The 17,355-nt window shown below is 41.5% G+C and overlaps 2 protein-coding genes across 6 annotated transcripts in view; one reads left to right on the forward strand and one right to left on the reverse strand.

The window, feature by feature from the left end:
• Nucleotides 1–5,302, forward strand: part of LOC129769673 (putative nuclease HARBI1) — a 97,350-nt gene extending 92,048 nt beyond the window's left edge. For 3 of the 4 annotated variants that reach the window (XM_055772096.1, XM_055772088.1, XM_055772104.1), the window contains 4 exons: nt 3,900–4,275; nt 4,333–4,477; nt 4,533–4,620; nt 4,681–4,905. In XM_055772096.1, the coding sequence (XP_055628071.1) occupies nt 4,177–4,275; nt 4,333–4,477; nt 4,533–4,620; nt 4,681–4,792 (444 nt within the window). In that variant the 5' untranslated portion in view covers nt 3,900–4,176 and the 3' untranslated portion in view covers nt 4,793–4,905. Of the gene's footprint in view, nt 1–3,899; nt 4,276–4,332; nt 4,478–4,532; nt 4,621–4,680 lie in introns of all 4 variants that reach the window. The other variant, XR_008741941.1, reaches the window with a different exon arrangement.
• The window catches only part of LOC129769664 (solute carrier family 23 member 2), a 73,561-nt gene that overhangs the window by 20,835 nt on the left and 35,371 nt on the right, over nt 1–17,355 (reverse strand). The gene's annotated exons all lie outside the window — the stretch shown is intronic.

The raw sequence follows: 17,355 nt of genomic DNA on the forward strand, positions 1-17,355 counted from the left end.
CCCCAAGATACTTGAATGACATAGCATGAGTGATCGGTTTACCCAAAAGTTGAAGCTTTGGTTTTGCTGGTCTATGCTTCCTAGAAAAAACCACCATCTCTGTTTTCTCCGTGGAGAATTCGATCCCTAGCCCAATGGCCCAGGTTGAAAAATTGTTCAAAGTATCTTGTAAGGGTCCTTGCAGGTCGGATTCGTTTGATCCTACGACAGACACCACTCCGTCATCTGCAAGTTGTCTTAGGCTGTAATTTTGTGTAAGACAATTGTCGATGTCGCTTACATAGAAGTTGTACAAAAGGGGGCTTAAACATGAGCCCTGGGGGAGGCCCATGTAGGAGACCCGATTTACTGTCGAATCCCCGTGAGAAAAATTCAACTGTTTCTCACAAAGCAAGTTATATAACATATTATTCAACAGAGGCGGCAGACCCCGAGAGTGTAATTTGTCTGACAAAACCTCTATTGAAACAGAATCAAAGGCCCCCTTTATGTCCAAGAATACTGAAGCCATTTGTTTTTTTTCGGCGTAAGCCATTTGAATTTCTGAAGAAAGCAACGAAAGACAATCATTCGTCCCCTTGCCCCTGCGGAACCCATATTGTGTATCTGAGAGTAAGCCATTCGTTTCAACCCAATGATCAAGGCGAAACAAGATCATTTTCTCCAACAATTTCCGTATACAAGACAGCATTGCTATTGGGCGGTACGAATTGAAGTCGGACGCGGGTTTTCCGAGTTTTTGAATAGCTATAACTCGCACTTGTCTCCAATCATCTGGAACAATATTATGCTCCAGAAACCGATTGAATAAATTCAACAAGCGATGTTTCGCCACATCAGGGAGGTTTTTTAACAAGTTGAACTTAATTCTATCCGTTCCTGGAGCAGAATTGTTACAAGAAAGGAGAGCAAGAGAGAATTCTACCATCGAAAACTCGGAATCAAGATCGCACCTATCTTGTGGTATATCTCGAACAATTTTTTGCACAGGAGCGGAATCGGGACAAACCTTCCGTGCAAAATTAAAAATCCATCGATGTGAATATTCTTCGCTTTCATTCGATGAAGAGCGATTTCTCATGTTTCGAGCCACTTTCCATAATTTTTTCATTGACGTTTCTCGTGACAAACCTCCCACGAAATTTCGCCAATAAGCACGTTTTTTCCTTTGATCAAATTTTTAAATTGATTTTCAAGGTCCAAATACGACTGAAAATTTTCAATGGTTCCACGTTTCCGAAAAGCTTTGAATGCGTTCGATTTATCCTGATAAAGCTTGGAACATTGGCTATCCCACCATGGATTGAGAGGTCTTCGACGATTAGTGGAGCCTGGGATGGGTTTCGTTTGAGCGCGAACCGCGCTGTCATATATCAAACGAGAAAGGAAGTTATACTCCTCCAATGGAGGCAAACCATCTCTGGAATTGATGGCTAGAGCAATTGTGTCCGCATATTTTTTCCAGTCAATGTGTCTTGTGAGGTCATATGCCATGTTTATAGATTCAGAAGAATTCGAACCAATGGTGATGGAAATTTTGATTGGCAAGTGGTCACCGCCGTTGGGATCCTGGATTACATTCCACTTGCAATCTAACGATAGTGAATTCGAGCAAAGCGAGAGGTCAAGAGCACTTGGGTTAGCAGGAGGTTTAGGTACACGTGTTGTTTCCCCAGTGTTCAAAACGGTCATATTTAAGCTGTTACAAAGGTCATATATCAACAATGAACGATTGTCGTCGTACTGTTCCCCCCAGGCAGTTCCGTGAGAGTTGAAGTCTCCCAAGATCAATCGTGGCTCAGGAAGGAGTGAGCACATGTCAACAAGTTGATTGCGGCTAACCGCAGCTCTCGGAGGCCAATACAAGCTGACAATACAGAGGTCTTTGCCTCTGATGTTTGCATGACAAGCAACAGCTTCGATCCCTCCAATAGGTGGAAGGTCAATTCGAAAAAATGAGTGGCACTTATTGATCCCCAATAGCACCCCTCCGTATATGTCATCACGGTCCAAGCGTATGATATTAAAATCGTGGAAAGAGAGATCATCTCGCGAAGAAAGCCAAGTTTCGGACAGAGCAAAAACATCACAATTGAACTTATGAATTAAAAATTTGAATGTATCCAATTTAGGGATAAGACTACGACAATTCCACTGTAAAACAGTGATATCTCCGACCTCTCTATTTAAATTAGACATCAAGAGAGATAATCATTGCAAGGAGGGGCCATGTTTGCATCAATTGTTGCAAAATTGTCTTTAATACTGGAAGCATTGAAATGACAATGGTTCTGATGGAGTCGGAAGCATTAAAACACTTGAAGATTTGGTCCAAAAGGTCAGACAACTTTATAAATCCCGATTGGGAAGTTGAACTGGACGGAAAAACAGGGACAGTTGGGGTTTTTGATGTCCCCTCGGGTGCTGGGCCATTCGAAGGTGGATTATTCCCACGGAAACCAGGAGGAACCTGATTTTGCTTGTCCGCTGCACTCGATTTTTTAGGCATGCTAACAGGGGGTATCACCGGAGGGGCTTGTCCTTGAACTTTGGGAGTGGTCACATTTTTGCGCCGGGGATTCCCTTGGAAAATGAACGGTGTGCCCCCGTTAGCTGTGTCCGCTTCCATTTCGTCAACGGGCAACGTGGCGAAGACATTTTGTGTGTTGATTGGTTGTTGTTGTTGGGCCAGTGGAGAAGCGCCCTTTAAAATATCCGCAAAAGTGCGTTTCGAGCGTTCCTTCAAAGAGCGCTTCTGTTTCTCCCAGCGACTCTTGTAAGTTTCACAAACTGAGAGCTCGTGTGGGGATCCCCCGCAATATGGACATTTATGCTCAGTCGCACTGCAGGATTTCCCCTCATGTTGCTCTCCGCAAGTGGCACAGCGCTCCTTGTTGGCACAATAATCTGAAGTGTGACCAACTGACTTGCATTTTTGGCAAGTCATGGGCTTTGGCACGAAGAGTCGCACAGGCAATCTCAATTTGCCCACCATGACGTAGTCAGGTAGAGCGGAACCAGCAAAAGTTACTCGAAACGAGTCTGACGGCGTGAATTTAGTTTTTCCCTCTTCTTGGGATACTTTTCCTAGTTGGCGGCTGTCCAAAATTTTAACACCCACCAACGGGAGTCTTTTAAATTTACCAACTCCTTCTTTTATCATTTCGCACGTCAGACCAGTTTCAGTTACCACCCCCGAGATTTCTACGTCATGGGAGGGCACGTAGACGCGATACTCTAGGGAGAATCTCTCGTCGATCACAATTGCATTCGCGTGTTTCCGATCACTCACGACAACACGCAGTTTGTTCGGTCTAACCTTAGAGATTTCGACCACGGAGGAATATAATCTTGCCAGATCTTTTGAAACCTGAATGACATTAATTGACTTTCCTTTTGGTTTAGGCCGGAAAAAAACAACCCATGGACCAGCTCCAAGTGCATCGTCTGGATAGACCTTGACACGAGGAGAGGAAACAACTGAGGGGGAGGACGAGGTCGATTGTTGAACGGGAGCGGGATCAGTAGGGCTGGGAGGCAAGTTCGGTAGTAGGGCGGAAGCGGGAGCGGGAGATTGAGGGGGCGAAGAGGAAAAGTTTGCCAATTTTCTTGAGGGGGGCTTGTTAAGGTAGATTACCTCTTTCTCCGAAGAGACATCTTCTGAGGGGGGAACGCGTTTAAGCGACTTCCCAGCCCCCGTTGTAGCTAGTGAGGAGGAAACAGTAGTTTCAATCTCCATGTCAACATGACCTTCTGCATTACGGCAGATATAAAATAATATAATTTTTATTTTTTTTTGGTATTTCTAAACCTAATATATATTATACCTAAATCGCACACCAATGCGAATGAAATGAAACGGTGTCCCAATCGAACCGCGTGGCAATCGCTCGGCACAGATGCAACGGTATATCGCACCACAACACGATGATGGAATCGATGACGATGCTAAAGCACACACAGCGATGATACGGCACACGCACCGCGTCCGCCGTGGAGGACTTCTTCCTCACGCTGGTAGTGATTACTGCTCTCCTCACTCGCGCAATAAAGAGAACCCCGTTAGGGCGAAATAACTTCACCAGCCACGAACTGATAACGGTATAATCTCCACTCTATAATAAACGCGAACAAATTTGCGACCGATGTCTTCGGACTGCGCGAGCTGAATCCATCATGTGTGTTGATGGAACACATATAAAAATAATCCCCCCTAATCAGAATCGAAATTTATTTTATAATCGAAAGGGGTTCTACAGTCTGAACGTTCTCATTGTAAGTACAGCATGCATTAAATTAAAAAATTGTATTTAATTTTTTTTGGCATTATAGGTTTGTGACGATCAGCAGAGGATCCGTTTCGTTGATCCTAGCTTTCACGGATCTAATCACGATGCCCATATATGGCGAATAAGCCCTGTACGAACGTATTTCGAGCAGATGCATCGAAACGGCGGAACACAAACTAAAATACTGGGTAAACAAAATTGTTTAAATTTCCTAGATGTGCATGATAAAATTGTTTCCCACAGGTGATGCAGGCTACCCATCGGAATCATGGCTGGTAACGCCATTCAGAGCTCCGGAAGAAGGCAGTTTGGAAAGCGATTTCAACCAGAGGTATGCTTTAGGTCGAGGCATAGTCGAACGAACAATCGGTGTTCTTAAAAATCGTTTTAGATGTTTACTTGGAGCGCGACAACTACATTACACTCCTACAAAATGTGCTCAAATTGTGAATGTGTGCTGTGCACTTCATAATATATGTTTGGAATACGGATGCTCTCAGTAGGGGGCATATTTTGATGAGTCATATCAATAAATTTTTATTCTCTCCAATACTAGCAACTATCATCTATTTTTACTTTTTGTATGCGATAAATAAAATAATACGATTTGGTGATCTAATGTCTAAATCTTGTGTTTATTTTTATAATGCAATATTTGAATATTTGGAAAAATGTTCTATTTGCATTTCTAATAATCATTTTTTAACCTCCAGCTTCTCTCGAGCGATTTTTTCCATTTCGCGGTTATGTCGATTTTGTTCTTTCAACATTTCTTTGAGACCAGTATCTATTGAGTTGATTGCTTTGGCGAATTGGCGTTGGTAATGTACCATATCATTGAGGTTTTTGTTTGAGGTACCCAACAGCGATTCCATTTCCGAGTGAAATTTCTGTTGTTGTTCAATTTGTATTTGAACTAAATTGAGGGCAGATAGCCTAGGTCTCTTTGGTTGGGAGCATTGAGGAATAGCCGTATCATTCGCATCGTCGGACTCGTCAATTGAATCGCAACTTACATCTGCATTAACCTCGTTGTTTTTTTCCCATAGGTGTTCCTTGTGAAGAACAACCTGGTATTCCTTCTACGGTTTCCAACAGTCCAGTTAGCTGAACCGCTTGCTCCTCTAGCTCAGACAAATGTATCGTTCTGTTGGGTCCTCCTCCAGTTGCCCTTTGCTCTCTTTTGTTGTGAGAGAGTTTGCGCTTCAACGCTGATTTATAATCCGCCCACACCTGCCGGACATTAAAAGTGAAATACATATGTATTATTTCGGAATAGTTTCAGTAAATACCTTTTTCCATCCAGACCCGTCACGTGGTCCCAAACTGTTTAATTCAGCAGCACAATCGTTCCAAAATGGTCCGGAGTTACCACGTATAAATCCTTTTGCGATGTCGGGGTTCTTCTCCAAAAACTGCACCAGCCGCTCAAACTGTTTCTTTGTTGTTGTTATGTTTTTGGTTTTATCCCTGTGAATAGAAATTTGATTAAAAAATCAATTAAAAGCAACCGATGTAAAACTTTACTTACATTTTTGACGTAGGACTACGTCTAACCGGAAGATATAGGGGGTGAAATGAAAATTTAGGCACTGAACAAGTAGGAAAAAATGCAAGATTTGGAACGCTTATAACTCGAGCATTTCTCAATAGATCGCAAAGGTTTTTGCATCAATTGATAGGAAATATATCTACGCATCTATCATAACGAATAACATTTCATTTTTCTTGAGATAAATAATTGAATAATTGTGAAATATCAAGCATTGTCCAAATGCACTATGTGCCCATTTTTGATTGGTCCATTTTGTGCTCCTCAAATCGTACCGTCCAAAACGGGCAACCAGAGCAGCAGCAAAATACAATGAAGCACGATTGGAAAGGAAAAAGAAAAAAAATGAACGAAACATTGGTCGCAGTCTCACACATGCATAATTCTCGAGCCAGCCAGTCAGCTTAAAAATCCCCGCTCCGCTGCCGTAACGATCATTCTCATCGAAACCGTACACCACATCGTTTCGCATCACATCACATCAACAAACCAACACAAGCAGCCATGTCTGGACATAACAAAGGAGGAAAAGTGAAGAGAAAGGCAAAATCCCGCTCGAACCGTGCTGGTTTGCATTTCCCCGTAGGTGTATTCACCAATTGCTCCACAAGGGTAGCTAGGCTGAGCGCGTTAGTACCAGTCCACCTAGCCGCCGTTATATAGTTCCGGCCGCCGAAGTGATCGAGTTGGCTGGCAAAGCTGCTCGCGACGATAAGAAAACTCGCATTCAGAACAGAACACATTCGGTTCGGTGGACATCAAGACAACAACAGGCAATTGCAGCGAGTGGCGAGTGGCAAACGCAATCGCAAAACGGCAGCAGGTAGCAGAAGAAAAAAGTTTGTTCTTTATACAAACTGCTTTGGTGGCAAATCCAGAACAAGGCGGCATCGAGGGCGTTCGAAATGGTTTTTTTCAAAACCACGAGTACTAAGTTTTCTAAATTGGAACCATTCCATAAAACATGGCGCTTTTCAGGGCCATTAAACCTTCCAAAAAAGTGTTTACGAAATACAGTTCAATGCTTTCTAAAACAATATCCCAAATAATAATAAAACACAAATTTATTTTTTCATAATTTGTTTGCCAGGAGATAATTTGTTTGAGTATGAGAATTTGGCAGTTGTTCTGAGCTTATTGATGGTTGGGGACTTTCCCGATTATTCAATTTTCACCAATTCTTAAATTGATTTTAGATTGAAAGTACAGTCATTTACATTTAGCTCGACATTTAGCTAATTGGACGGACCTGTAATGCGACATATTTATTTGGACATTTTTGTAAATATAGAGTTCGGGGTCCAAATTTTGACCCCACATTAAAAGTGGACACTGTACCACTGTCATCGCAAATGTTCAATTACAGGTTAAAATCGCCTCCAATGCGACACTGAGTGGTGTTTCGGCACGTCGCATTAAATATAATTTATGTTGTACAGTAACTCACAGTCACAGTCACAAGCTGAATGGGAAGAAATTTTCTAACTGTGAAAGCTGTGGCGAGTGGCAAACGCAATCGCTAAACAGGAAGGTTTAGCCGAACAAGATGGGAATATCGAGTAAAGAATAACAAAACAATAAACTCTTTAGATTAAAGATAATTTTGTGATCCTGAAAAGGACCTTTTTTAGCCTGCATCGGAATCCAACGAGCGAATAAATCGTAATGAATGTATTTTCTTCTTCTTTTTCTTTTTGGCTTTAAGAGGGTTTAAACTTTTCAGTTCATTCGCCTCTATGAATGTATTTTTTTTGCCATCGCTGCCTTTTAACGCTCATTCGTTCGTCTCGTTGGACTCGCCCCTTTGGCTGAGTCTGCCGGTTTGTCTCTATCCTGTAAGCGTGTACCGCTAAAGTACAAAACGCGTGGATCCGCTGAAAAATATATCATTCTCTTTCAAACCGTAAATCAGTGTGGTTGTATGGCATCATTTCACATCTCACCGCATCAACGGATTGGTGCCGTAGCATAGCGGTTATAGAATTTCTGCCGCCGGAGTGCTCGAGTTGAGCACATTCGGTTCGGTGGCAACAACTAGTTTCAGCGAGTGGCAAACGCAATCGCAAAACGGCAGTAGGTAGAAGAAGGAAAAAGTTTGTTTATACAACCTGCTTTGGTGGCAAAACTAGCCTCCGTAAAACACGGCGCTTTTCAGGGCCATTAAACCATTCAAAGAAGAGTTATTAAAAGTTATTTACAATACCAATGCATTCTAAAGTGACATAATATGACATATAATATGAACTGAATTATTTTGTTTATGCGTGTTTTTGAACTTATTGATGGTTGGGGTCTTTTAAATTGATCATTCAGTTTTCACAAACCCATACATGGTTTCCGAATTAAAAGTGGCTTCAAATTACAATACATTGTATGCAGGATGGCATTCACGAATTTTCTCGGTAGCATGAACTGCTTTCTTTGGATGATAACTGATGTTGAAAATTGACTGACGTTACATCTGCATTGTATAGAAAAATAACTAAGGAGCAACATGATGAGCTATGTAGTTTCTGCTGCTCTGTTCTTATTTTAAAGGACTTTAATCCGAAGGTCATCCGTCCCTGTATTTACTGTTGGTTTTTCAGAACGCTTATAGCTCGTTTATTTCTCGACAGATCGTAGAGTTCGTCTCCAAAACCTCAGTTTTTTTTCATTTTTATTTACTTTGTTTGCGGAGACTACAAATCTTACAATTCATTCGTCTCCGAAACCACAGTTTAAGGTACGGTAATGTGCTCAATAGAGAAATATATGATAGTGAATGAGCTGATGACCACCTATGCATTCCCTATCACAGCCATCATTTTGATTGTACGATATGTGCATACGCCAAAAGAAGTTTGTAAAAAAAAAAACGCAAAAACACAACACCAAAGGTTCTTTTCTGAACCCCCAACATGTTCATAAAGAGTAAACAGTAAACTAATCCATTTTTCAGGTAGATAAGTAGGTATTCACGTAGGAGAAGAAAATAAAACAATATATTTAAAATATATATTTAGCAAAAGCTGTCCCCTTTGTATGGTCCTACGTCACTCCGGTTATGTCCCCGACATTACCCACCCGTCTTTTTTAGCAATCCGCAGTAAAAAAATATCGGGAGAAATTCGACTGCAAACCACCACTCGAATGAAATAAAGAAAGGGTTTGACATTCGAGTAGCGTCGAACGAAAGATGTTATACAATTCAAACGGAATACAGAATGAAATTTTTCAAGTCGTTCGAAATATTTCGAATCGTTCGGAATACAGAATCGGGGTGACTATCGGCGAAAAAACTCCCGATAAATTTAGTAATTGTGACTAATTCTTCCGTGACTCACCTTTGGCTATTCATTTGAAGGAACGTAGTACAGCTTATAAAGTACGGATATATACAATGAAAATATCAATAATTTTGTCGTTTGATTAAAGTATCGTTGATTATGAACAGAATCAATGCATAAATGATTGCTGCATGTCACTACTGAATGAAATCGTTCGAAACATTTTCTAGCTGTGTGATATAGTCTCCATTGTTTTCTTATAGATATTCAAACAATTATTTAAAATATAAAAAACATGGGTATTGGTACTTTTTGATGTAGGACTACGTCTTTCATTTCTATACCGGGGTGTAAAATCAAAGTTTCGAAAACGAAAGCGTTACGCCGGAGACCGAGATTTTGAGCGTTAATAGCTCCTAAACAACTGAACGAAATGGTATGATAAACACTTCATTCGAAAGATAAAATGTCTACGCGTTATATACTTGTTACTTTTTGATCCAAAAACTTGTTTCAATAGTCTTAAAATTGCTTTCAAAACAGGCTATTGAAATCACCAATCGGTATATAAGCGAGCGGCGCTCGGAAATCCACTCATTCATTCTGTGTATGTCATTCGTTTCGACAACACGTGATTTTTTCCACTCTCGCTTATAGCTAAAGACAGGTAGTTTTTAATTTTTGGTTTTTTTCCATTCTTTTTTTTTTACCCGCATTGGAGGTGGAATCGTCGTCACACGCTTTGGCGTGCTTGGTGGATATCGCCAAGAAAAGGAATATGGGGCGTCAGCGTTCCAGTACTTCAGCCACAGACGGCCCTTCGAAAAAGGTCCGGACTCAGTCCGCTGCCCCAGCGGATGCAAAAACAAATCAGCTGCTACAGACCAACCAATATTCGGTGCTCCCAGAGGACACTGGAAGCAACGATGCCGTCATCAAAAAGGAGCGCGTTCCCCCGCTGTTCACATCTAGGATGGACTTAGTGAAACTCGAGTCTGAGCTTTCCCAACAACATCTCAAGCCGCGATTCAAGCTGTGTAGCGTGGGCATCAAAATCGTATGCTCCAGCCTAAAGGAGTATCAACAAGTCGGGGCCTACCTGAAAACCGAAGGCGTGCAGTTTTACACACACGATATGCAAGCGGCGAAACCTCTGAAGGTGGTTTTACGTGGACTACCGCCTGTCGGCCCGGAGGAAGTTAAAACTGAGCTGTCCAATCTTGGTTTGAAACCGGAGAACGTCTTCGCGATGACTCGTCGCCCACACAACAACACGTGGAACCAGCTGTTCCTAGTACACTTCGCCAAGGGCACCACCAACATCAGCTCGCTCAAAAACATCAGTGATTTATTCCGCGTCATTGTATCATGGGAGCTGTATCGTCCCCAGCACCGAGATGTCACACTGTGCACGAACTGCCAAAGGTTCGGACACGGTACCAAAAATTGCTACATGCAGGCTCGCTGTGGTAAATGTGCTGGGAATCATTCCACGGCGTCCTGTGGTCTGGCTGATGACCAAAAGTCGAAGTGTGCTAATTGTGACGGAGAACACCAAGCATCCAACCGATCCTGCCCTAAGCGAGCTGAATTCATCACCATCCGACAAAAGGTGACAACATCCAACCAGCCTGGTAGACGCAAGCGTAACGTTCGTCCACCACCGATTACCTCGGATGCGGAGTATCCAGCTTTCCAGCAACGCCATCAGGTCCCAAATTTACACCCGCTTCCCCTCAACAGTCAGCGTAACACCAATACATCTCCTGCTACTAATCAAATCGATGAAGCAGTCCGCAATCGTCGTTCAACACAGCCCCGCCTCGCAGCTGCTGCCACTCAACCGAATCAAGGGCACTCCTCCACCCCTCGTATGTCATACGCTGATGTGGCCGCTGGTGCAACCACGGACAGTACGCTATTCACCACACAGGAGATGCTAACTCTCGTGTCAGAAGTCATCACAATAATGCGTACCTGCAAAACTATACCTGAGCAGCTGCAAGCGGCTTATTCACTGATTAGCAAATATGTCCCGTGAAGCTGTCAGCATTGCAAATTGGAACGCTTGCTCGCTGAGAAGCAAGCATATCGAGCTACTAGATTTCCTCAATAACAAGGAGATCGATGTTGCTGTCATCACCGAGACGCACCTTAAACCGGAAATCAACATCTTTCTTCCGGAGTTTCGGCTCCTAAGACTCGACAGAACCAGCGCAGATAAAGGGGGAGTGGCCGTTGCTGTGAGACGAAACATCGACTGCCGCCTGCTGCCGAACATTTAGCTCAAAACCATCGAAGCCATCGGTATCGAGGCTCGTACATCGATTGGGCCAATCATCATCATTGCGGCATACTGTCCTAAGCAAGTCAACATCAGGGACGGTTCAGCCGCACTGCTACGGAACGACTTGGCCAAGCTTACACGGCGGCGGGCGAAATACATCATCGCAGGAGACCTGAATGCTCGGCATGCGATTTGGGGTAACCGAAGGCAAAACCGGAACGGGATCATCCTTGCGGAGGACTTGGAGAGTGGTTATTACAATATCTTGGCGCCGAACAGTCCAAAAAGAATTTCCAGATCGGGAGTTCACTCTATTCTGGACATTTTCCTGACCAACATGGCCATTTCCGAGCCATTTCCACTCGTCTTCGAGGAACTGTCATCCGACCACTTCCCGGTGGTGCTTAAGTTGGGTGCCTCTGCTGATACGGTGGCCAATCATTCCCGACGAAACTATCACCGAGCAAATTGGGGCGAGTTCCAACATGTTGTTGATAACAACATCACTCCCAATCAGCCTTTAGATTTTCCGGAGAATATTGACCTGGCGCTGGAATCCTTTCAACGAGCGATTACCACAGCTCGTGACAGGGCGGTTCCGCTTCAACAACATCAGGTGAGTACCTCTCTCCAAATAGATAGCACAACCAAACACATCATTCGTTTACGAAATATGTATCGACGTCAGTACCAGCGTACTGGCGATCGGAACAAAAAGATAACGTATACCAATCTGACTAGGGTAATCCAGGATAGGATTCGAGAGCTTCGAAATAGAGAATTTCGTGATAAACTCCGTCAAATTCCTCCTCATTCGAAACCCTTCTGGTCTTTGACTAAAGTTCTAAAAAAGAAACCAAAGCCTGTGCCTCCGCTTTTCTCATCTGGAGGTCCACATGAAGGTAACATTTTATTAACACCCATAGAAAAAACGAATGCGTTGGGGCAACAGTTTGTGTCGTCTCACAACCTCAGGCATAACATCATCAGTCCTCACGAGCATGACGTCATTGAGGGAGTCTCTGTGGTCGAACGATCAGAAAGTTTTATTCCGGAGGGGTCAGAAGTCACTGCTGATGAGCTGATTGGTCTTATCAGAGGATCAAAGAACATGAAGGCCCCCGGTTTTGACAACACTTTTAACATCGAGCTCAAGCATTTGAGCCACGGCTCATTTGCTTTTGTAGCAAAAATTTTAAATAGATGCTGGGAGCTTAACTACTTCCCTTCTGTGTGGAAGTTAGCAAAAGTCATCCCAGTCCTGAAACCGGGAAAAGATCCTTCTGTCCCCAAGAGTTACCGACCCATCAGTTTACTCTCTGCCCTCTCCAAGCTTTTCGAGAAGTGTATTCAATCCCGAATTCTTTCTTTCGCAGATGAACATGGTATCTTTCCTGAGGAACAGTTTGGGTTCCGTAAGGGAAGATCCACCATACATCAACTCACTAGAGTTGTTAACATCATTCAGCGGAACAAGTCGGTATCCAAGACGACAGCAATGGCGCTCTTGGACATTGAAAAGGCCTTCGACAACGTATGGCATGATGGTCTGGTGTTCAAGCTACATCAATACAATTTTCCGATGTATTTGATAAAGATAATTAAAAATTATCTCTCTGATAGATCATTCCGGGTGTCCCTGTATAATGTGTGTTCAGAGCAATTCAACATAAATGCAGGTATGCCCCAAGGAAGTATCCTTGGGCCCATTTTATATAACATATACACTGCAGACATTCCACCGCTTCCTGGTGATGGAACACTGTCTCAATTTGCTGATGACACCACGATTATGTTTAAGGGTCGTATAATCAGCGCTCTGACTCGCAAACTACAGTGCGGTCTGGATGCTTTAACAGAATATTACGCAAGTTGGAAAATTGTAATCAATGTGGGGAAGACCCAGACTATCCTTTTCCCGCATTCAAGGTCTCCTAAACTTGTTCCCACTGACAACGTGAGAATTCGGTTCGGAGACTCCCTTATTGAATGGTCCAAAGAAGTCACCTATTTAGGACTCACATTAGACAGTCATCTAATTTTCAAATCTCACGTTGATAAAACCGTCAACAAATGTAACATTTTACTTCGGTTCTTGTATCCTTTAATTTGCAGGAACTCGAAACTTTGTTTAAAGAATCAGATGGCTGTCTATAAACAGATATTCTATCCTGCCACTGAATATGCGGTTCCTGTTTGGAAGGGCTGTGCCCGGACACACAGACTGAAACTCCAACGCGTTCAAAACAAGATTCTTAAAATCATACTGAATTTGTCACCCTGGACGAGAACAACGGAGGTTCATGAAAGAGCCTGTCTGGATACCCTAGAAGTAAAGTTTGACAACGTCATACAAAAATTTGGAGAGAGGTGCTCCTCTTCCGTGCATGAAATTGTACGGAATTTGTATATAGTAGTTTAAGGTCTTATTTTCAAAATATATTCATGTGAAAGAGTTTAATTGAATGTTTTCTATCCATGTAACACTGTGACCAAATATGTTTCAATCAAGTGCTATTAACAGGTGGTTATCGAGTTGGCATTAACCACTGGTGGGCTTCCAGTATCGAGGAAAATGTGGAAATATCTAATCGTTACTGAAAATAATCTGCCAGTTCCTTTGGGAATTTTCAAAATATATTCATGTTAAAGAGTTTATTTGAATGTTTTCTTTCCATGTAACACTGTGACCAAATACATTTGGTTTTGTGGTTTTTCAATCAATCGCAATTAACAGGATAGCTTCAGAAGATTATTCTTCCCCATCAGTAGGATATTTCCGTATCCAATATTGTATGCGCCCGCAATCGATTATTGCTCAGTCGCCGAAAGTTCCGAGCTCAGAGAGTTCATTCCCCTCTAGTTTGCCTTCCAAATTGCCATCGTAAACCACACCTTCTCTCGATTCAATCACACACAAAAAGCATACTTAAGCGATATTCTGGTGGTGAGACACATTCATTTTTCGTGAGGACATCGACAAGACAACATCGTTGCCTAACGTGCTGGAGGAGGTGGACGGCGAAGGATCGACACATACACGCGCAGAACTCTTTCCGTTAGGATGCCATTCAGCATCGAGAAAGTTCCGGAAAGATCTAATCATTGCTGGAAAATAATCTGCCAGTTCCTTTGGGAATTTTCAAAATATATTCATGTGAAAGAGTTTAATTGAATGTTTTCTATCCATGTAACACTGTGACCAAATATGGTTCAATCAAGTGCTATTAACAGGTGGTTATCGAGTTGGCATTAACCACTGGTGGGCTTCCAGTATCGAGGAAAATGTGGAAATAACTAATCGTTACTGAAAATAATCTGCCAGTTCCTCTGGGAATTTTCAAAATATATTCATGTGAAAGAGTTTAATTGAATGTTTTCTATCCATGTAACACTGTGACCAAATATGTTTCAATCAAGTGCTATTAACAGGTGGTTATCGAGTTGGCATTAACCACTGGTGGGCTTCCAGTATCGAGGAAAATGTGGAAATATCTAATCGTTACTGAAAATAATCTGCCAGTTCCTTTGGGAATTTTCAAAATATATTCATGTGAAATAGTTTAATTGAATGTTTTCTATCCATGTAACACTGTGACCAAATATGTTTCAATCAAGTGCTATTAACAGGTGGTTATCGAGTTGGCATTAACCACTGGTGGGCTTCCAGTATCGAGGAAAATGTGGAAATATCTAATCGTTACTGAAAATAATCTGCCAGTTCCTTTGGGAATTTTCAAAATATATTCATGTGAAAGAGTTTAATTGAATGTTTTCTATTCATGTAACACTGTGACCAAATACATTTGGTTTTGTGGTTTTTCAATCAATCGCAATTAACAGGATAGCTTCAGAAGATTATTCTTCCCCATCAGTAGGATATTTCCGTATCCAATATTGTATGCGCCCGCAATCGATTATTGCTCAGTCGCCGAAAGTTCTTTCTTTCTTTCTTTGTTTTTAAGAGGCTTTAAACTTTGCAGTTCATTCGCCTCTAGCCCAGTGAAGAGCCACAATAAAACCAGCCCAGAGGGGACTGGTTAAAGGGAAACCAAAAAAATCACTCATCAGATCTGTCCGCTCGACTCTCGGTTAAAGAAGAAGGTAGGAAGGGATCCTATGCTTCATAAGATATTTAATATATGCTGTAAAGAAAAGTAAATATTTACTGATCCGAGGACCAAAGCAGTAACGAAGCACAAGTGACCCAGCGAAAGGCGTGTTCCAAAAACAAAATTCATTCAGAATGAATTCAGATTCAACTTCAAACAAATGATCTCTAAACCAACGATAGTCCTACGTCACCCTTGCGGTTATACCATAGATATAACCCACTTCCTGTTTTTTATTTACAAAAAAACATTAATTTGCAATGTCTAAAATATAGATTTTTTTAAAAATTTTTTCATATAAAATAGAAGTCATGTAGGAAATTTAAAAAATGGTAAAACTATTTCTGACGAACTTTGTGGAATTTTTGTATGTTAACACTCAATTTCAGTCACAAATTACGAATTCTGGTGTGCTTTAAAATAAAAAAGCTCTTTTTCAATCTCCTTCTAAATGCAGCCATTCTCGAAATAAATAAAAACAAATTCTACTTTATTGTCTTTTTTATAGTTAATAGGCTTTTTTTTTAAATATGTTTGTCGAGTCATACCGCCATGTTCATGAAATTTTATGAACTTGCTTATAATTTTCAACAACTTTTCCAAACACATCATTATGATAAAACTATACGGTAAGCAGTGTTATCTGTTTCTGTCATGGTATTCGAAAACAAGTTGATATTTGTTTACAATTTTACGGAATCATGGTAAATCCATGACATTTATTCATGATGTCAATAGATTAAATACGAATGTCAGTAGATTAAATAATAAATCTTACTATTATTAAATGACATTTTTACAAGCTACAATAATCGATTTAATCCAACCTAACGCACAACCTTTTCATTAGGTCATTGTGGTTGTTGTTGCATCATGATTAGAATACTGTTTTGCTCGCGTTTCCTCCGCTCAACTACGCTATGCACATCATATATAACAACTGAGGAAATTGGAAATCTCCAAGTCGATTTATTTTGCTAAGATGGTTTAAAAATTAAGTTGCACTGAACGTATGCTTGGCGTTTCAGTATGTGTAGCGGTGGTTCCATGATGGCTCGACGTCTCTACTTCTATTGGAGCTGATGAACACATTGCGGTGAGAACTTCGAGATGCCTTGTTGCTTGGTAAAGATGAAATGTAGCGGTCGCTCCGATTTTCCACAAGGCTTGATAATAAAATCCCGTTTGTATTTGATTAACCCTCGCATCTGAAATCGCATTGATAAATATTCAACGAAAGCTGAGCGTGATCATATCGCTTTGTACCAGTTCCAATAGCTTGGGAACAAATCAAAATATATTCATGGTAGTTGAGAGTGGATCATTTTGACATTCAGAAAACATATCACATTTGTCCTAAAGGGTGTACCGTTTAATATCCGTACACATTCAAATTGTTCTAATGTTTGATCCGTTGGGTAAAATTAATTGAAATTTTGCGTAGACCAGGGCTAGTTATTTTCGAAGCTAATAAATGTGATTGAATTTTATTCATACAGCTCTCACTTCCACCAAGGCGCGTAGAAGTATATCCTTAGGTGAGCCAACTTGCTAAAACCACTCTTCAGCCATCTTGGAAGTCTACTGTGTTTTGTTTGTAAACAAAACACAATACGCTTGTGCCCAAGCTCGCTCGTGATCAGTCTGTCTCTTTCACACTTCAAGGAAAAAATTCCCCTTCTGCTTTCTTCCGTACTGTTTTCATATACCGCTCACCTAACCAACTTAGTGACGAAACGGCCTCACCTAGTACCATGGACCCGTCTTGACTTCCACTACAGTCATTTTCGGTGGATTAATTTCAGTGTATCGGAGTGAAGTGGAAACGAAATATTCTCTACGCATA

The sequence above is a fragment of the Toxorhynchites rutilus genome, chromosome 1, assembly GCF_029784135.1.
Source record: "Toxorhynchites rutilus septentrionalis strain SRP chromosome 1, ASM2978413v1, whole genome shotgun sequence".
Lineage (NCBI taxonomy): Eukaryota > Metazoa > Arthropoda > Insecta > Diptera > Culicidae > Toxorhynchites > Toxorhynchites rutilus.